At 42.9% G+C, this 22,160-nt stretch overlaps 1 protein-coding gene across 2 annotated transcripts; it reads right to left on the bottom strand.

Moving 5' to 3' along the window:
• Nucleotides 1-2,419: 2,419 nt before the first annotated feature.
• Nucleotides 2,420-22,011, bottom strand: LOC114431749 (protein jagged-1b-like). Of its 2 annotated transcripts, none has more exons than XM_028399363.1 (26): nt 21,698-22,011; nt 20,336-20,638; nt 15,100-15,157; nt 13,067-13,324; nt 12,874-12,934; nt 12,605-12,735; nt 11,804-11,923; nt 11,590-11,703; nt 11,395-11,508; nt 11,010-11,123; nt 10,427-10,473; nt 9,587-9,760; nt 8,521-8,671; nt 8,264-8,428; nt 8,062-8,175; nt 7,866-7,979; nt 7,468-7,581; nt 7,273-7,389; nt 7,159-7,186; nt 6,562-6,647; nt 5,500-5,613; nt 5,289-5,392; nt 4,959-5,189; nt 4,656-4,796; nt 4,162-4,312; nt 2,420-3,566 (listed from the first exon to the last, which is right to left on the bottom strand). In XM_028399363.1, exons 1-26 carry the CDS (start codon nt 21,761-21,763, stop codon nt 3,043-3,045), a joined length of 3,714 nt encoding a protein of 1,237 aa, XP_028255164.1. In that variant the 5' UTR covers nt 21,764-22,011; the 3' UTR covers nt 2,420-3,042. The 2 variants fall into 2 exon arrangements, with proteins under 2 accessions (XP_028255164.1, XP_028255170.1); XM_028399369.1 differs by having other exon boundaries at nt 11,590-11,700.
• Between the last annotated feature and the right edge of the window lie 149 nt (nt 22,012-22,160).

Raw genomic sequence — 22,160 nt, 5'->3', positions numbered from 1 at the left:
TTGCAGATTTGATTGTTAGAAATGAAATCAAGATGTTGGAGATGTCGGGGATGGAGATGAATCAGAAAAGCATGTCAGAAGTTATGATGGGATCCTGTTAAGATGAATGGCTGTTGTTACTTGTCCATTGTCAGCCTAGGGGAGTTGACGTCAGTCCCCTTTCTCCTCACTGTCTCCAGACTCTTTTAGTTCCCACAACTGTATCTGCACAGCTGAGTCATACTGCCACACACACACACATTCGGCCACACCCCTTACAAAGCAATTTGTGAAAACACTGACTGCTTGAATTACAAAAGCCATAACATCCAGACGGGAGTTAAACTTTGAGCAGATTCTCTCAGGGATCAGACCCTGCAGCACCACATCTGTTCACATTATTAGTGCAGTTGGACTCCACAAGCATTGAACCAACAACCCCCTGGCAGACTTGATGCCTTGCTCCATAGAGGCCTCTTTAATGTCTCAGTTGAAATAAAAGTCTTCTGTCTACGTTCAACATAAAGGCAGACTCATGTTTCTCAGATGTATTAGTGGAACGTTCCGGGGGCGGGCAGACGTTGGTGAACTTAACGATCATGTTAGCTCTGCTTTGCCAGCCGCCTTTGAAGCAGCAGGAGGACAGAGGTTCACATTTCACGACTCTGACCATTAAAAACACACAAAAACACCAAGGGATACTAGGTTGTGTTTAGTGAACAAACTGAGGAGCCGTGTGAGAAGTCTAAAGACAGAAACATGGTGTTTGAGGACCAAAGCGAGCAGAGGTATGTATGCTTTACTGCTTCCAGTGGACTGCATATTTACCCTTTATACACAACTGCACTACCACATGTGCCATTTCATAAGCAATGTAAACAGTGTTGGAAGTAATGCATTACAAAAGTAACCTATTGCAGTAATATAATGCATTACTAACTATTTTGGTAACATACTCATTACAATCCCAGTAGTGCAAGTTACAACAGCACATTTCAATCTGAAATAAAGTTCTGTTAGTTTTTGTGACACGAAAAAACACTGCAGGTAAAATAGATCCACTTTTAAGTTAGGTGTCTTACTTTGAACGTGTGTGTATTTCCTGTTTTATTGTGAAGTTCTAACCCTTCTCATGTTTCAGGTGTCTTGGTTTCATGAAAATGTGAATTCATATTTTTTTGAACTTTTTTGAAATGTACTTTTCTTGATTTTTTTATTGTTCTGTCTCTCACTGTTTAAATTAACCTACCACTGAAATTACAGACTGATCATTTCTTTTAGAGACCAAACTTAAAAAAAATCAGCAGGGGTTCAAATCATTTTTTTCCTAACTGTATGTTGTTGTGAAAGAGATAGAGAGAGGAGAGTCAAAGTGGAAGCTGTGGTCTGGACTGAGCAGAGACCATAATAGCGGAGAGAGGACGGCGACGAGGCAGGCGGGGAGCGGGGGTTAGATTGGCATCAACTCTCACCAGCCACAAAACCATCCCGCTGATCAGCCACATGCTATGTCTGCCTTGCTGTCAGCCATTTTGCTTATCAGCCTCTGATTTGGATTCCTCTTAATCTTGGCTGAAAATCACCACAGTTGCATATGTGCAGAAAAATGCATATAAACAGCACCGTCCCCTTCCATGGCGACCACACTTGTGTGGTGAAGCAGCACTGCGGCTCCCCTCGTGTTGTTGGTTGTGATGAAGGTCTGGGTACAGGGGCAGGAAAAGCATTTATTCCAAATGTTGTTTGTCTGTGAGGGATGCGCTGCGTATAAACGCTCTCACATGTCTGTAGAGTGCGATTAAGATAAAGGGCTAGAGAAACTAAGACAAAGCCATGTCTGTTCACTGCCACTGATAAACGCCTTCATTACAAGAAATGTCTGGGTCAAAAGAGCAACAAATCCAGGCCTCTGGCCCACATCAGCCAGATTATCTAGTCTTTTTTGTCAGGGTCCACATGTCTGGGAAGACAACACTAACTTCTTCTTACAGTGCTGTCACTGGCTGACGACGTCAAGACATGAGCATGATTTATTACAGTGCAACACTGTGTCGTTAATAAAGGCTAATAAATCAGGTTACAGTGGGGGGTTCATCACATTTGAACAAATCTGAACCCAGTGTCCCGAAACAAACTATGGTTTGAACAAACTATTGGATTGAGACCTGCATTTTGATAGTAGCACCAGTTTTGACAAAAACAATGGGCAAAAATATTCAGACCATTCATAATAGCTTTTCTCAAGTGACTCAAGGCTTGGTTTTATGCAACAGCACAATCAAAGCAAACAGGACGCACGTAAAAACGGACCATCACATTAATAATAATAATGCATGGATGTCATTAACGAACTCAGACTTTTATTTCTCAAGGTCCAAAAACATAAAACTACAAAAAATGCATCCCTTAGAATTTTCAGTAGCAAAAGCAATACGTCTACCATCACATTGATTTGTATACAAAGACCCTGCAGCAGCAAAATCTGTCTCTAACCCTCCATGAAACATTTAACTGAGGCACAAAAATGCCCGAATTCAAAGCTAAAATAAACTATTCTTTCAACAACACTTCTGGTGTTCATGAAAAATTTATATTAAAAAAAATATTTCAGTCTGTAGCTTACAAAGCTGTCAGACTCTAAACTCATAAATAAAAAAAGGAATACCTTAAGGTTCTGGATGATTAAGTTAACGAATCAACTATACACAATGATTAATTAAACATTATTTACACTTCTATACAGAAACATTCTACATGGACGATTCATTATATTGGCAGCAGCAGCTACTGACAGACCCCACCCAAAGGTGCTGTGGTGCAACAATATACTCAACTGATAAATGTGAGAAGAGGAGAGGATCCTGAATTCTGTCATTTGTGGTGACAAAACACAAATTGGAGATCCAGCCAACTGCAGTGGACCATTCACACCAGTATCAGTTCAAACATAAATTAAACAGATCCATTTCATCCAAAACAAGGCTACAAAAATGGGTCATAAATGTCTTCCACCACAAGGGGTGGGGGGGTTCTGATCTGTCCAGTCCTTTTGTGTCCCTTTGGCTATACAGCATACTCCACCCTGTTGAAGCTCTGCGATTGCAGTTGCCTGTTGTCCTGTTTGCTATTCCAGTGTGTGGGTTTGTTTGTGACATGGTGCGGGGGTTGTTCTTCCCAGTTTACCAGCGAGTATGCCGGTGGTGCTCGAGGGAACCGTGCCTTCTGGAATCGCTTATCCACCTCATCTTCATCGGACTGGCTTCCAGCATCTGATTTCTTGATTTTAGCATTGACTGAGTTCTTGTTCTCGTAGAGGTGGTGGTGGTGATGGAGGAGGTGGTGGTGGCTTGGTGGGTTTTTTTCAATGGGGTTTTTGATGTGGTTGAGCTGTTCACGGGCCACGCTGACACTGTTGTGGAGGGCGTTGTTGTCCTCAGCCGCAGGTGCCAAAGATGACGAGGCCTGGGTGCTGACCCCTGTATGGGTGCTGTGCTTCCTCCGCCTCCTCAGGCACCACAGTAACATTGCGGCAACTGCCAACACCCAGACCACAATCATGATGGAAACCAGGAGGGGTACCAAGTGATCTGATAAAAGGAGAGAGTCATGCAGGTTAGGCAAAGAAACTCAAAACAAAGGGTTCATAGATGAACAGTTCATGGATGAATCCAAGTGAAATATTCGATCATGTTCACCAGATGAGCAGATGTCCAACTGTACTGCAGCAACAATCTTGGTTATAGCCCGGTACAAGAACGACTGAAGCTACACTTGACTTCTGCATTGTTGATCATATTTGGAACACTCTGATGTGACGGCATGAGTCCACAAGGTCTGTGCTGATACACTTCATATTGCCGTCTGTTTAAGCAGCCATGCAATGTACTTTGCGTGGGTTGTGTTATATTTTAAAAGAGATGGGGCATTAAGCTGGCTTAATCAATCCTGCCATACCTCTCACCTCAAATGTTCTCAGAACAGCGGTGAAAGCATAAGGATAGACTATAACCAGGTTTACAAGTTTTCCATAATGAACAAACCCCATGTGAACACTGCCCTATCTGTCTTTAGCTCTGGAAAAATCTAGCCACTGGACCTAGTTCTTTATTACATTTTCATCTTAAAGTCACAAATCGAAACACAAATCCAAGCTGTAAATTGTTTGGAGCAGCTGTGGCTCACCGTTGGGGTTCTGGCTCTGGCGTCTCTGGATGCGGACCTCTGCAATGGCACTGATGATGGTGCTGTTGGCGCTCCTCTTGCTGACCAGATCCATGATCCTGTCTGTGATTTCCTTGACGAAGGTCAGACCTTGACTCTGGTCGTCTGTCGTCTGAAGTGTGCAGCAGAACACTCCATTATGGTCTGACTATCTGTCAACATTTAAGCCTAACATGTCCATTTCTGTACCCTCTAATCACTGATTACTGCAACACAACAATCATTTACCCATCTTCTCATTTAAAGCTCAGGACCTTTACCAAGAGAAATGATCTGGACTTCCTGTAATAGTAGCGGTTTAACCTTTCAGATCTTTAGTTGTGGCACCCTTCTCACTTTTTAAAACCTCAAGGAACTTTCCATTTAATAATTGCAGACTTTTAATGTGATGTACAGGAAGCAGACAGGAAAAACTGCATCAACTGAAGACCACTACACCACAGAACACTACTTACGATGGCTACATGGATCTCGTTGTTGGCGCTGAGCGACGGCTCACAGGTCATGGAGATGAAGGAGTCCAAGGACAGGTTCTTGACTACATACAGGGTCCTGAGCTCACGACAGACCTGCTCCACTGTCACACCCTGCAACGACTGAAAAGGATTGAACTCTTTTACTTTTGTCACAAGTTTAGTCAATATGGGTTCATTACACACTGCAATAAAGAATATATACATATATATCCTAGCGTAGTATATAAAGACGTTCAGAAAATTCCAGGTTTCTTTCTGTGATGTATGAGGATGAGGACTCACTTTTGCCATGACGTCCTTGTTGAAGGTGAAGGTGATGTTGCCACAGCTGCCCTGTGTGTGACACCTGCCAGGTCGTGGGCCCCTGTGCGTAGGGCCCCAACACTCTCTCTGACCGTGGCAGGGCTTGACGAAGCAGCGGTCATCTGTGATGGCGACACAGGTCTGACCGGCCGGACACTCTGCGTTGCGAGTCTTTCCATGGAGGCTGCAGGACTTTGGTCCACACCAAAGCTACAGGAGGCAAAAGACATTTATCATGACAAATCTCTCCCCTTAAAATGGGAGTGTTAGCACGTTATTACATGATTCCAAATGAAACCCCAGCTGTACCTTTGTGCAGGTGACTTTCCCATTGCTACAGTGGCAGGTGTTACAGTCATCATCCCATCTGCTTCCATCCAAAGCCACCAACTCTCCGAGCACGCAGGGCCGTCCTGACATTGCAACACACAACATCTTTAGAAACATACACATACAAATGTTTTTTCCTGAACTTTTTTGTTACAACATAAATGTGTCAGCAGCAAATTGAAAGTGTCACCTTCTTGGCAACGAGGCCCGGTTCTTCCTGGGGGACAGATGCAGCGGTAACCATTGATTTCATCCACGCAGGTAGAGCCAAATGTACAGGGTGACGACTGGCACTCATTAATGTCTACAAAAAGTAGTTTTCATTTCAATTTCATGTTGTCATGTCACATAAACTGTGCATCCATTGTAAACCAGAGAAGGTTAACAATGTTATCAAGTCAGAAAAAAAACACAATTTCCTTAGATCTGAAAGACACTTTCAAATAGCAAACTCTATCCAAGCATAAATTCGTAGATAAATAAATAAATAAAGTTCTGAATCTTTGCACTGGAGTGACAGGAAAACTAAACATTTGAGATCTTTAACAGAAGAACAATTAACAAACATGAATTTCAATGGAGCCAGCATGCAGTTTTCCTCTTGATTCCAGACTTTGCTCTCTGCTAAACGAGGCACCTTCTGGAGTGATGTGTGTACTGGAAACATATGAAACCTCAGACGCTGTAAAGGACAGAGAACCAGAGGGCTTCCCCAAATGATGAGATGGTAGTCAGCGCTCTAAGCTGCTGAGGTTTGGAAGAGATTTACCAAAACTTCCCCTGAAGTCCTGCCTTCTTCTGTGTGGTCCATCTACCAAAACCAACATGTTCTAAGCCCAGTTTAAGGCTGGATTTAAAAAGACAATTCCTTTTTATATTTTATTGTTATTTTAAATTATATGTTTATTATTTATTATTATATATTATTATCAGATTTGTATCATATGTCATGTTTTTTTATTTTTAGGAAGTGATTTTAATGATATTTAAATATTTTAATTGTTTTCTTACAATGTATACATTTTGTGGAAATATCTTTTTGGGTTAATATATTGATTTTTATAACATATTGTTGTGAAACATACTGGACTGCATCTGATTTGTTTAAATGTTCTATACAAATTCACTGATTGATACCAAACTTCAAACAGAATTACAGACTGATGGTAGACTGATAAATCAGACTGCAGGACACAGGAAAAAACCAAACTATTTTTAAAAGAAAAAAAAAAGTTAAAATGTTAATACTCACTGATTCTGCAGTCGGGGCCAGCAAATCCCGGAGCACATTCACACCGGTACCTGTTGTCCCCATCGACGCAGGTGCCACTGTTGTAGCTGCAGGAGGACAGAGTGATTATTACAGTTGAAAAAAAGAGAGAAAAAGGAGTCATGAAAGAAAAGCATCATTTCCCACTGAAAAACTCAGCTCTGAATCAAAACCATGACCTGAGTGTTCCAGCACTTTTTCCCCCCTAATCAGCGTGTTTTAAAGATATGAGTGGTTTCTGTGGTTTGGAAAGAAGAGTGGGAACCGAGAGATAAAAAGAGGAACTGGCACAGACTTTGTCATTTTGTTCCAGATTTGATTTGGTGAAACGAGAGACCAAAAACAAAACAAAAACAAGAGAGAGAATGTGGCAGTTATCAGGACTCCAAATGTGACAACTGTTTAGACTTCTGAACATCTTGGACATTAAGCTTTATAAACCTTTCACAACAAAATGAAAGATGTCAAAATGATTTTATCCAGCTAAAAGGAATACTTTTACAGAAGTCATGGGCATGGGTTTAACCCAAAAGTTCTGTATATGCATGTGTTTGTGGAAAGATATGTAATTTAACTCACCAGGGATGAGGACTGCAGTCATTAGTGTCTGGAAAGACACATCAAATATGGAATGAACACAACTGTTTTAATAGCAGGAGTAATGACCTAAATTTGTGATGTGCAGTAACTTACTGTGGCCACATGTGGCGCCCTCCCAGCCTTCCTTACAGATGCAGCTGAAGGTGTGTCCATCCACCACGCAGGTTCCTCCATTCTGGCAAGGACTCGGCAGACAGCTGCTGTTCTTAGCTGAAGACACGAGCATGGCATATTTAAACAGATGTCCCACATGAAAATACCGCCAAAAAAAACCTGCGTCACACTGACCAATGCTACAGGTGGAACCCTCCCAGCCTGCGGTGCACAGACACTTAAAGATGTCGCCTTCATCATAGCAGGTTCCTCCATTGTTACAGGTCGTCTCATCACACTGACTCTCCCCTGGACAAACAACACAAGGTCATCACAGAAAGGAATGTGTGGATATTATTTAACATGTCTCAATTAACTAACAAGGTTCTGTAAAAATAAATACATAAATAGAAATATGCAGTCCTCACACAATACAACATGTTTCACTCACTCAAGCAGAAGCAGTAACCCTGAGACTAGGAGGAACGTTGTGTGACTACTACAGCTTCATATATAGCCTGTCAAATAACACTCTTAAAGGATGTTATGCACCACGTATTAGTCAGAAATGACTGCAGTCAACACACACTCACTTGAGTGACAGGTCTTTCCCTTCCAACCGTTGCTGCACTGACAGTAGAAGTCGTTGACCAGATCTCGACACACACCTCCGTTCTGACAGGGAGCAGAACTGCAGTCATCAATGTCTGAGAGAAGACGAGACAACATGTCAGACCCACCATGTTTGCTGTACACTGTTGCAGCAGATGATGAAAGAGGAAGACTCACTGTTCTGGCAGGCAGGTCCATCCCAGCCTTCAGCACAAATACACTGATACTGATTGACCTTATCGATACAGGTCCCTCCGTTCAGACAGGGGGCGCTCTCACAGTCATTTATGTCTGAGAGATAGAAGAAGAACAACAGATGACGTTCCAAACTGCATGTTAAACATTTTTATTGCAAACAACATACAAAACAACAACTCACTCTCATGGCAGTAGGTCCCTGTGAATCCCTCCTCACATTCACAGCTGAACTGTCCACCGCTGTGACTGCGGCAGCGCCCGTGTGGCCCACACACGTTGGACGAGATCAAACGCACTCCTCCTGGTGTGCTGTTGGACACCACTGCCACTGTGCAGCTGTCAATCACTGTGCAAGAAGAAAACATATTATTATATGCTTATCTTGACCAGCCTAAAAATCTGAAGTTCCTAATTTAGGAATTGACAATGAACATGAACCTTTGCATGGTGTTGTGCGACAGTGGTCCTTTAGGTGGGAGCAGTTCTTCCCCTCATAGTCTTCAGGACAGTTACAGACATAGTCGGTCGCCAGGTTGAAACACTGACCGCCATTTTCACATGGATTGTGCACGCAGTAATCGATATCCAACTGCAGAATTAGAGCAGGAGAACAATTCAGCTTCAACTGGGAAAAACGATCCTCTTCAAAGACACCTGTACACCAATAGATGTCTCCATGGTAACCACCCACAGATTGCCAACAGACCTTTGTCAGGATCAGATAATAGATTTCAAACAGACCTTTACACACTGAGTTTAATCCTAATTTTAGTCCAGCGTACTGTTTGCTTCCTGGTGTGGTCTGGATGGGTTTCGACACTTTGGTGTTAAATGTTCAGCAGACACAGCATTAACCACTGAGACAAAGACAGGGTGTAAAGTTACAGCAATTATCTCAGAAAATAATGTGAGGAGGCTGCAACAGGAAGGAGTGGCAACACACATGGAACGTCTGCAATTCTGTTTAAGCAGAGGTTTACATTATTATAGCAGTATGTAAAAAAATGTTGCTTTAACTGGAGTCACATGGTTGGACACGACTTTCCTGACCATTGTGTGATTGAAATAAAAGATGTGCTTGAATTCTGGCTTTTTTCATTGTTCCTTTTAATATTTATTTTTAAATACATGCATTTCAATAAAATGTACTGAACTAAACTAAAAGCTAACCAATGCATGTTCGAATGTTTGTGAACACTGGTCATGAGCAGAAGTTATCAAAGCTTCTCCTGCTACCCTGGGTTGTAGTTGCTATCTATCTATCTATCTAACTCTCCGGATTAAACTTAGTGAAGAGGAGGAGACAGGAGAAAGACTGGGCAGATATTTTGTGCCTCAAAGCAACACACTAGTGCAAAGACAGTAAAAAAAATACTTGCCAAAATACTACCAAGGCAGTTTTTTTTAATAAAAGACAAGGTTTGTCTTATATTCAGAATAATATGATAAATGTTGTGAAAAAGTACAGTTTCTGTTTCTGTAACATGAGCTGAGCGACACTCACCTGACAGCGGTTGCCAGAGAAACCAGGTGGACACAGGCAGTGGAAACCATTAACTTCGTCATGACAACGGCCACCATTTAGGCATGGACCACTGGCGCACTCATCCACGTCTGTATCGCAGTGTTCACCGCTGAAACCTGGAGCGCACTCGCAGTTGTAGCCATCCACCAGGTCCTGGAGGACAGATACGCAAACTTCACATTCAAGCTAAACCAGCTGTATTGTTTTGATTATATATCATGTTCTAAAATATATACTTATAGTAAAACCAGAAGTGTTACATCAACAATCCTACTTAAGTGAAACTCTTAAGTACTTTTAAATGTACCTAAAGTAATCAAAAGAAAAGTACTCATGCAATGAGCTGTCTTTCAATATCTAGGTGGCGCCATGTTGATAAAGAATGCACCTATAGCTCCTGCTAATACTTCTGCCTCTATAGATGTTTCTACCAGTAAATCCCTGCCAGCGACTTTATCTATCCAAGTAAACATAAGTAAACAACATGTTAGCATGAAGCTAAATGGCTAAATCTGTGTTGTAGCATCCATGCAAATATTGCTAGCTAACAAAACATTCTTTGTAAGCTGTATCCCAGTACATATTTTCACTGTGTTTTCAAACATTCCTTATAAATACATTTTATGGTGATGCAATGCATTAAACCATTGTGAGAAGAAGAATAAGAAAAAAATGAATAATCAGAATTTGAAAAGAACGTTTCTTTAGCCGAGAAATAAGAAAGTTTGTAGAAATCTAATCTGCTGTTGTCATGGAGGCCTGCCACACATGCACACAGACACACAGACAGATGCACCAACTGCTCAAAGGGAGGCTTACCTTGCATGTAGCTCCGTTCTGACACTGGTTGTGACAGTCGTTGATGTCTGCAGGAACAAAAATCAGCTTCAGTCAGAGCAAAACCAAAAAAGGCCAGTTTCCTTTTAGAGAAGCAGGATAAGTAGTGTTTACATGCTTCAACCAGGACATCAGATGAAAGTCGCTTTGCATTCTGGCTAATACAGACACAAGTCTCTGATTTATAAAATGGCACGTCCCAACAGAGTTACAGCTTTATATAGCACTTGATCCAAACAGTAAAGGTCCATGTTCGTCACTCCATTTGAGTTGTTTCTTTTAGTCCACTCAATCTGTTATCACCAGTTATCTTTATTTGAACCTTATGCCATCAATTTTCTGCATAATGCAGCCAAACAGAAGTTCCATACTGATTCATGGCTGATTCAAAAAGTGAGTCAATTCCCATAGACCTTCATGCTAAAATGTTAAAGGTTCCACAATGTTAAGACAAGGACCTGAAATCACTGCTGGCTGAATGTTCTGGCACCACTTGTGCATCCACAGCTCCCTTCCCCTCCTGCTTGTTACTCAGATCAATATGTCACTGCCATGTTTTACTCACTGGTATCACAGTTCTGGCCAGTCCAACCAGGGAAGCACTCACAGAAGTATCCTCCAATCAGATTTCGGCAGGAGTTGGCATTGACACAAGGGCTGTTCTCACACTCATTGGCATCTAAACACAACAGGATAAAAAAAGTTCAGGGAGAGATTTGGTGCTGCTGACTCATAGCTGTCCACACTGAAATCACCACGTTAATGTTGGAGTATGGAAACACAGGAACAGCAGTGAAGACTGGGGAAGGTGTCCTCTTTGAGGTAAAGGCAAATCTCATGACAATGTAAATCCCCAAAAATGATGATTTTATGTACAAGAAAAATGTAGTTTTAAATGTACAATTTTTCTCTAAGCAGTGCGTCTGACACTGAACCAAAGCTGCACTCACCAATAAGGCAGGTCTTCCCAGTCCACTGAGGAGGACAGACACACTTGAAACCATTAACCAGGTCCTGGCAGGTCCCCTCATGACTGCAGGGATTCATCACGCACTCGTCTACATCTGAGACAAAAAGAGCAGGTGATCATGAAGCTTTGGTGCAGGCTAAAACAAGGCTCAAATAAAAATTACAAAAGGATTTACTGATGGAGCAGGAAGGTCCGGTCCATCCAGGAGCACAGCGACACTCAAACCCCTGACTGGTCTCTGCACAGCTGCCACCATTTGAACAGGGGTTGGACATACAGGCACGCTCTGCTGTGGAGACACAGCGTTTAGGTCATTTCGAAAATTGGAATCTTGGCACTAAATCATTTACTGTATCCCGGGGCCACGCAGCATCACATGTTCCTCTCACCCCTCTGACAGTTGACCCCTGAGAAGCCTTCAGGACAGGAGCAGTGGTATTTGTCCGGCCCCGTGTTGCTGCAGGTGCCTCCATTTAAACATGGCAGCAGCGTTCCACATGTGTTTAGGTCTGCAAAAACAAAGGTAGTAATATGAATGTTAATGTGAAATTAAACATAGACTGCTTTTCCTCTACTACTACTACTACTTCCTTACATCCTAGTGTGTCCATTTAAAAACTCTGCCAACACAGAAGCCTGCAGGCTGCTATGAGCTGTTTTTATTTGCTTTTATTTACTACCTCAATTCTTCATCACTGAAGCATTATCGAGTGGCAATGTTTTGTTTTGTTCTTTTCTTTCTGTTTTGTTGGGGTTTATGTCTCTTTAACTGCACAAAGACATTTGAGGTCTCTCTCTACTTGTAAGCCGAGACTGTGCTATCTCTCCATAGAGGTGAAAGACTTTATACTGCAGGGAACAATGAGCCTACACTGACTAAACAATGTTTAGTCCAAGGAAAAACCAGCTTTGGGTTTGGAAGGTTAAATTTCAGGTCCATGTCCCTACCACAATAAAAGATTAATAACGTGCTAAAAGTGTAGTTTCTTCTCTGAAAAACAGGTTAGAAGCTAACCGGGAGAGGTAGGACAGTGCAGCTCTTTCATACAAAAGTTCCATGTGATGTTCTAATGGAAAAACAGTACATACATAGATAATTACATTGGTATCATTTTGTTTTTTTGGTTAGGGTAAAGTGTAAAATGGAACATGCACTGAAGCAATAGAGATCTGAGAGTGTGAGTGTGTACCTTTGTCACACAGCTGTCCTCCATAGTTAGTGTCACAGAGACACTGCCAGGGCTCCACACAGCTGCCGTGAACACAGCCTGGATGAGGGATACACTGATCACAGTACTCTCCCTGCCAGCCATAGAGACACCTTACAAACACACACACATATTGTTAGCACCAGTGGAGGATGATCTGAACAGAAATGCTGGCTGAAGAATGTGATTTAAATTCATTATGCAAATGTATATTAGATATGAACAGATCATTGCTGTGAGTGTGTGCTTACTTGCACTCTCCAGGGACTTTACAAGATCCATGTTCTGTACTGCAGCCCTGTCTGCAGATTGCTGAAGAGCAACAGGCAGAATACAATTGGTAACATGCAACATGTGAAGAGAAGCACAGAAGAAAATAACACCATATGGTGCTACTGCATAAAAGTCTGGAAGTGCTGGGTTTCATATATCTGCAAGGCTCACCGGTGTTGCAGTCTGGCCCAGACCAGCCTTCCAGGCACGTCTTGTTTCCATTGTGGTCGCACTCGTAGTGGCCGAAGAAGTCGTCTCGTGGCCGGCAGAACTTGTTGCACCCAAAGCCATAGTAGTGCTCGTCACAGCTGAGGCGGACCTGAAAATCAAACTGAGCCACACGTCCGTTGTGCTTCAGACTCTGCCACTGTCGGCTGGGGTTGATCATCCCTGAGTGCACAGCTTTCTCGATCACTGACCCGCCAATGTCTGTGGAAGCAACGATTCACATCAGCTGCAGACAAAAGCAGAGGCTTCACTGTAAAAGCCTGCCTGGCCTTGCACTAGCTTTGGCCCCTTCAGGATACACTAAGGTTGGACCTTATTTGGCAGATTGTTTCAGTCATATTCTGACTCATGCTATAAACCTGACGGTGTGAGCTGTAACTCCCTGCACACAGAGACTGTGGTAGAGAGGCTGGCTGTCTTAATCTTCCAGAGAGAGTTTGAAAATGCTGAAGCGCTCTGTGGTATTTCACCAGTGGGGTGGAAAGTGTGGTCAGGCCGAGGTGATGGCACCTGTTTAACCACCCAAGCAGCTGCACTGAAGGAGCCGAATTGAAAACCCGAAGAAACCTCAGAGCAGGTAACATCCTCGGCCTGGGAGCAAACTGTGACACTTCACATGATGATGGAGAATACAAAAAGCTGCTGAAAATAGCAGCTAGGTAGCACATCTGAAAAACTGTTCAACTGAAAGCTGGATCTCTTCCATCCACAATATTTGAGCAAATATTCAAACCTTGCACCATATTGATGAAACTTGCCAGCACCTGCCTAATAGCTGTATGTGGATCTGAAGACAGAACAGTGTGTATTCACTGACCTCCTAAGTTACAACAGGTACAGTCAAACTGCAACTGCAAAGACAGAAAAAACTGTTTCACTCATGGTCATTTGAGGCTGGCTCCCTCAGACCCCCATGATTGTATGCATGACAACTGTATGGTAGGTTTTCATACATCACAATCACCTAAGGGAAGCCCAGAGATATAAAAGTGCATGATGACTGTAACATGGCAGAACAGCAGCAGCAGATGATGTAAGCAGTGTGCATAGCACTCATGTGTAATTGATTCTGGGGAACTGTTAAATCTTTTTTAGTTTCTGCTTTAATTTACTGTCTTTACCACACACCCAAAGGACAGCGTTATTTGAAACTGCTAAGATTTTCAAACAGCCTAGTGTGTGACTCTTTTTGAGTTTTATTGGAACACAGAGAATAAAACAATCACAGTGACCCTCACAGGTCAAGGTGCCATCTGTGCTGAACCACAGTACTACAATAATGCAAGAGTCACATGCTGGGTGCACTTAGGTTGTTGATGCTAGTCTAAGACAGTCAATATTTGCTCTGTCCTCATTTGGCTCATCAGCAGCTCCAGCTAGACATTTTCTGAACAAAGCCACATAATCATTCAGCAGCACAGCATAACTGGCAGGCAGCACCTGAACCCCCCACCCCAACCCTTCTGTGTCCTTGCTGCCTGCGCTGAAGCCCACCTGGGCTGAGGTCAGCTGACTTCACACCGGGCTTATAATGGTTCCCTGTGGGACGCCAAATACAGCACTGAGCCACTGAACACTCTTGCTCTGCCTGCTTCACTGACTGCTGGGTGATAAACAGAAGCTCAAACAACAGCTGGCAGCTTCACTCCACTCCACAGTCCTTCCAATCAGTTTTCTGAATGGAACTTACCAGTGGCATGTAAACAAACATTAGAGGGGTCCAAAAAGAAAAAGTATGTAATGTCCTTATGTCAAGAAGAATTTTGAAAAAACAGTCTAACCTACTGGGATGTACCTGTAAAACAAAAGTGTGTCCACAGTTTGTTTTCACTCCGCAGTGACAAAGTCATTAGATCACTTTCAGTTGCCTGTGCAGCGCAGACGTCTAGGTTTAAGTGTCATGTTAGTATCAGTAGTAGGTAAAGTAAACAAAGTAGACATGAAGGGAAGCCAAGAAGACTAATGAAAGTACTCACTGCTAGAAGACGAGCCGTTGTTGAAGTCCAAAGCTTCTACAATCAATGTGTACGACCTCTGTACAGACAGAAACAGAAACCAATGAATAAATGGTGACGATAGATGATCTGAACACTGATAAACACTCTGTGGATGTAACATATGAGGATTCTTTGCTTCTAATGTTTTAATAAAGCACAGCTGTCACTGAAACCAGACACCTCTCTCTTCTTTCCTCTTAATGTAGTAATGTGTGAATAGCCTCCAAGTCCTATTTGGCTCCACTTTGAAACTCTTTGTCTCTTAAGTTGTTGTTTTCACTGCTATCAAATAACAGACAGACCAGAGCCCAAGTGTGTGCATGAGCATGTGTTATTTTAGTCTGATGCATGGTGCTACAACTGTAAATCTACAATATCAGCCAGTATTGGTTATATACAGCATGTGAGATATGGGTAATGGTGACAAGATTCTGCATTTATATATAAAATGTTTTCATCTTGCATAGATTAACTGACAGACTGTGACAGACCAATATATATCTAAGGTTTTAATATGTTATTATATATTATATCACACACACACAACGATTACAATACTGAACTTTCACCAAAGTATGCTGATATTGTTGGAGTCCTATGGGCCAACTGCTGATATATTTACGCATTCTTCTCAGTCAGTAAAAGTCAATAGAAACAGAAAATCTTCCTGAATAGAAACTCTTAAAATCAGACTGTGTGGTCTGACATCATCTCATCCAGATTCATCTAACCATGCTGATATTGGAGTAGCTCCACAGCAGCAAGATAAACTCCTTCCTACCAACATTCAGTTTGCAGTCCATGTAGTTTACAGATTAGTGGTTAGCTGGGGCTGTGATGTAGTGTTATCGAGCGCTCAGTGCTGCTGACAGGATTATTAGACCACAATGAGCCGTAAGAAGCATCACACTGGGGATTCATTCATGTCTCATGTGTTTCTTGTGTTTTTCAGATCCTCTGAGGATGGAAATATACAGTAGATTTACTACTGAGGCATTCAGTTTGGCATTGGTCCTTGCAGTGCTTCATACACATGCTGAGCAGATCCATGAGAGTGGGAAAAAGGATCCAATTAGAAGCCCAACCTAAAAGTGGAATCAGCAAGATCTAAACAAAACTTGACCTCAGGCACATAAATCTGGAAAAAAACACCCAAATTGTGCTTAGATGCCACGCAGAGCAGGTCGTATCTTGGGCTGTTTATCCCCAAAGCTACATAACAGCTGCTAATGCAGAACCAAGCTAGCATCCTGCAACTGTGACTGACCCATTCTGAACAACTCTGCAGCACACATGCATCACCTCTCTGGCTGAAACTGGATCTGGGCATAGGACTGACGCCTTCTGACCCTGGAGGAAAAATAAACCTGTTGCCCACCAAACACACTGGGTGGCACCTCAAAACATTTTAGGAGCTAATCAAATTTGAGGATGACAGAGGGAAAGAGAACCTGAGAGCTGGGGACTAGCCAACAGGTTCCACTCACTACTTGCCAAAACATCTTAGCAAGCATTCATCTGCAGGCCATTGGTGATTTCCCATCACTCCCTGTGCTTTTGATTGTTTGATTGAGGAGGTGGAACTGCTTTCTCTGGCTGCAGGCTTGATGTGGGAAAATAGTTTGTGAGCAGGCAGAGCCAGGCGACATGTGGAGGCATGTCCAAGCAGGGAGGAGAGAAGCGCAGAGCTGAACGACTCACTCTGCAGCCAGACAAAAAACAAACAAACAAAACAGAAGTCCACTGCTTTTGTTGTGTGTGGTGGTTTATCAGTCAGTCTCATCCAGGCTGACTGACAGAACCATCAGTAGAAGAGGCACGTCAGGCATTGCTGGCTCTCAAAACAGAATTGGGAACATTCAAGAACAAAAGAAGAACATTTCAAAATGTCCATCTTGTTCTCAAAACAAGATGGACATCAGGTTTTTTTGGCAAAGCATCAAAGACAAGCTGGTCTAAATTAAAAAAAATTAAAAAATATGAAAGTGGGATGATCTATCTTCTTCTATTAGGTTGACCAGGGAGACCGGTTTCCAAAACCTGTCCACTGATCATCTTTGCTGGGCATTTTTATTCAGATTAAAACTCAACTTGCAGAAATGAGAGACACTCTGCAACATGTCACCACACAACAGTAACACAAGAGTAACACAGCTGTGACAAAGATCAAACTTCTGTCAAAAGATAGTGACGATCAGGTTTACATGAGAACGATGAGGGTGTGAAAGAGGAAAGGATAAACCAACGGCTGAACTACAGTGAGCATTGAAGGATTGAAGTCAGCACCGGGTCTCTGGTCACATCTGGACTCCCCTGAGCCTGGCACATGAAGAGAAAACATCCCAGCAGACTATGCTCTCTGCTCTCACTCTATAATTCAGTGGAACAGTTGTATCGGTCACAAAAATCATCTTTTCTTCAGTCTTTTCAAGGCAGGGCAACGAGTTTAAAGGGAAAATGTCCACAGATAAGGTGGAGTATAAGATTTCAGATCAGCCAAACCATTCCATAACTTGGCTTACACACATAAACTGAGGAGTGGAAAACCTCACAAGCACAGTCCCTAAATCATGCGACGAAGCTCAGCATACAATTTATCACTGATTAGTCCAATAGCAACAAGGCCACACCGCCATCGCTCTGCGTCCCTTTTCCTCTCACCAGCAAATGTAAAGTGGTCCGTTATTCAGTCTTGTTCAGGCCTTTGCTCAGTCACTGTCATAAAGCTGTATAGTTCCATCTTATAATTAGCCACTGGCTAACTCATCCTTTGAGTGATAGTGATGTGTGATGCCTAATGTACACTGTAAATCAGGTCATGTGAAGTTCACTGAGTGCTCCTACCTAAAATTGATTTTGTGAGCACTATTTTTCAGGGAAAAAAAGATGAAGACAGAAGAAATAGATGGCCTTATCCCTTGAACCATGTCTCAGTCAGTGTTTTCCTGTTAAATGTGGATGCCAGAGGCCTCTGTGCACAGATGAGAACAATGCAATAAACAAGAGGTTTATATGATTTACATGTGTTTTGCCCGCAACTGCTTTTAGTCCTGTAAATCCTGTGGCTCTAAGAATGACAATGTTGGTTGGTCTGCCACTTTATTCCAGAATAAAACATCTGCCATGAAATTTTGTTCCTTTGAATCCAATGAATCTAACTACCATCATACCGTACACCATGTACTTAGTGTGTGAATTCTACATGGTAGTGTTATCCAAGCTGTGGCTAATGCTAGCTGCTCTACTATACATAAAGATCAATGGTGCAGAAAACAAAACAGGACCCAGGAGTGACAGAAAGTGTGTGTGTGCGGGTGTGTGTGAAAAAAAAAATCAGCAGCTGATTTATAAATGATGCGAGGGTACTATGTGAAGTGAGATTAGGTTGAGGTCATTGTTGGCAGAGTTTAGATTTTCATTTATCAGGCGGCAAACACTTTCTAACTGTTAAGAAACCAGTCATCCATCCAGCTGGTCAGTCCTGCATGCATGACCAGTTTGTTTTTGCCTGTATGTCTGCATGTGTGTGTGTGTTTTCAGGGTGGTCTGGTTAACACAACATCATAGATTCCAACACAAACCTCATCGGTAACCACTCATCCACATGCATATCTCACATATGACTGACTTCATTATTAATAAACCAGCATTGTATACAGTTTGCATTTTTTCCATTGTTTTGTGTAATTTATATGTTTCCTGCCACTGATGTTGTAACTTTGTAAATTTGCAACCATTAATGCAGTTTAAGCATTGACCTTAGCACCTGCTGGTCCAGCATCCTCAGGATCAGAGACTGTATATAGATGGATGCCATGACAGCTCCCCAAAAGTGAGGGTAAACATCTGGATTGCCCCCTGCTGGCTGGCTGCAGTATAGGTCATAAACTCTACCTCCTCCATGTTTGTGGATGGGACACAGACATAGCTAAAAACTCAAAATAACTACTCATCAATTATTGTATTTTTTCCGAGATGTTTCCAGTTTCAAGTGTTTTTTTTTACATTATTTATACAGCATCACCTTTTGACCTCTACTGCAGACTCTGAGGTGGAACCATGTTGTTCATCCATATATACAGTTAATGCTTAGTGCAGTTATTACATTTCAGCTCTAAAATACTAACAAACATTATATATGGAAACATGTGAAAGCTGCTCAGTTAGATAACTTAGCCCATAGATAAGTGTCTTCAGTAAGGAAAAGTCAAACTACGAAGTGAATCTACCATTGTTAAAAACGGTAAATAAAAGAAATTTAGTGCTACTAGACAACTCAGCTCCCAGTGTGTCAATTTAGTGACAGAGTACTGGTAGTAATAATAGCAAGCTGCACAGCACACCCTGGTCCCTGTTTCCTGTTGCTAAGCTGTCTCTAGCACAGTCTCACTCATGGTGGACACATTGTGCAACTATCCACCCACGATTGTAGCCCTACACCCCTCAGCATTGTCCCATAAGCCCCAGCTGCAGCCCAGCCAGGACCCTGACTATTGTTCCTGCAGAAACCCGCTTGTATAAACCATCACTGGAAAGAATGAGAGAAAGCGGAAGAAGATAAAGTATTTAAAAAAACGACAACAAGATGTGCAAAAATGCAACACACCAGGAGGGAAAGGATCAAAAAAACTGAAACAAATGAGTCGCACATAAAAAGGCATGGACGAGTCTCGGGTGTAGTGCTGCGGGTTTGGCAGGACTTTACACATCTTGAGCCGCCATCACAGCTCTAATAAACACAGCTGACGCACACAGAAAGGCTGTTTGGGTCCGTCCTACCAGTTAAGACTGGGGAGACAAAAAAAGAGGGGAACAACAAAAACAACAGAAAACTCGTCCTGCCTGAAAACCACCATGGCTTCATTTAACATGCCAGTTACCAGGGTCAATGGCAGGAATGTCCCGCAGCCCGCTGAGCAGCGCTAGCCAACAACAGCCCTTTATCCCCCACCATGCAGGAAGGTCAGGCGAGGAAACGACAATGCACAAGAAGAAGAAGCCTGAAGTCGACTGATTGACAGCAGATTTACAACATAACTAAGCATTTAGCACAAACACTTTATCTTCTCCTAGAACATCAGAATAATACCTCAGCACTTGGAAACGTAGGTACCTGCCCTTCCAGGACCACCAGAAAGATTGAAAGTGTGCCTATTCATTTTCTTGTAAAACACCACAACCAACAATCATCAAAGCACAAATCCTGTGAACTCACCGGCCATGCAAAGCTGAATGGCAACACGATCCTGGCCTTTTCACTCTTGGTGTTGTGTAAAGAAAAGGTATTCCCACCGAGTATCGACGTGGAGGTAGTGCCAAAGCTGCAGGGGCCTGCAGATGACACCTTTAGCTGGTACTCCTTCAGACAGACCCTGAAGTAGGTGTCACACTCATCCGCTGTGCACTGGCCATCCAACAAGTCCCGTGATCCATCGCAGCACGCGCCGGATTGCAGCTGTCCATTAATGTTCTGCATGGACAGGATCTCAATCTCAAAATGTCCTGAAGCTGAAGACACCTGCAGGGAGGGCGGAGGAGTGAGTTGAAGGCAACAAAAAACCCAACAGGTTTACATAAAGACAAATAAATGGGGGCTCACAACTTCACTTGATGATGCAAAGACCCCACACCGGCCATTCTCACATACATTTAGACATTATCGGTCTTTCAGGACTACAAACATGGGTTTTCACCTCTCACTGTGATAAAAAGCCATTTGAATTCTTATCATTACCATTAAGAAAGGCACCTGATCTCAGGCACAAGAAGACACATGAATATATTCCCACAGAGCTCTGATCTCACAACCTACCTGCCAAATGACCCTAATTAAAAAGCTGTATGCCCGTGCACAACAGAGACCTGCTGCAGCTGACATCAAACTAAAGCAGCATGTTCTGCACTGGAAATACTTAAAGATCAAATGCAATCCGTGACAGTCCAACATGAGAAAACAGTCTGGAAATGGGTGCAGTTGCTGGATTAGTACGGTGTCACAGAGTTCAGTTGCTGCAGAGCACAGCAGGAAACAGCCTGAGTCCACTGTGTGGCTTTACAACCTGAGACCTGCCTGCAAGATCATTCACTCACAGCTCGCAGTGAGTGAAAGAGAAAGGGTTACAACTAAGCAATACCAGGGTGATTCTCATTAACAACTAGAAGCACCGGCAATTCAGGGCCAGGGCTGACTGCAGTTTGTATTCCCAAATCACAGACCATGTGATCCAAAGCTGATACAACCTGATGGAATGTATGTCCCCAAGGAACATGAAAATGACAATCTTCATGCAAGTCTTAAAGTCAAAGGAAGTATTTTGTTGGATTATGATCATCTTTATTTGTTCTGTATGAGATTAAATTGCAGTGTACTGAACTTTCTCAAACTTTGGTGGATATCCAAGTTTCTGAAATGAGTTCAGATTTAGCTCTTCAAAGTTTCATTCAGGAGCAACAAGACGTTTTTACAACTCGAAGCATCTCAGCCTGTAACTAAGTCAAATGTCACTTTGCAAAATAAACACCCAAAGCGTAAGCTAATGTTTAACATGAGGCAAATCCCAGCGGGAGTCTGGTGTACCTGTATGCCGGCCGAGAGCAGCACGAGCTGCAGGCCGAGGAGGACGGAGCTCCGTGTGAGGGTCATGCCGGCGGCGGGCTGCTGTCTCGGACTCTCCAGGTTCAGTGACAGTCTGTGCGACCCTCTGCTCCGGGTTTATATCAGTCCGAGTGGGGCATGCACGGGAGGAGACAGAGCTGCAGCTTAACTTCCAAATAAAACCTGCACAAAATTCCGACAACAGAAAAAGAAACCGTCCTGCCTCCGTCCTGCACAGGAACCCTTTGTCTGCTATTGTCCTGCGTTTCTTTTATCACCCTTCTCACAAAACACAGTCTGCTGCACGACTGCCTGCAACCACACAGCCCGCGGAGCACTTAGAGCACGGAGAGGCTGGATGATATCCACCGGAGGGGAGGGGCTTAGAGCCAGGCCACACCCACCGCCGAGTCCTCCTCAGCAGCGGTTTGTTTACAGGCGGTTC

This window comes from Parambassis ranga, chromosome 1 (assembly GCF_900634625.1).
Source record: "Parambassis ranga chromosome 1, fParRan2.1, whole genome shotgun sequence".
Lineage (NCBI taxonomy): Eukaryota > Metazoa > Chordata > Actinopteri > Ambassidae > Parambassis > Parambassis ranga.
The sequence above is the reverse complement of the archived record's forward strand: the minus strand, read 5'-3'. Positions and strand labels throughout refer to the sequence as shown.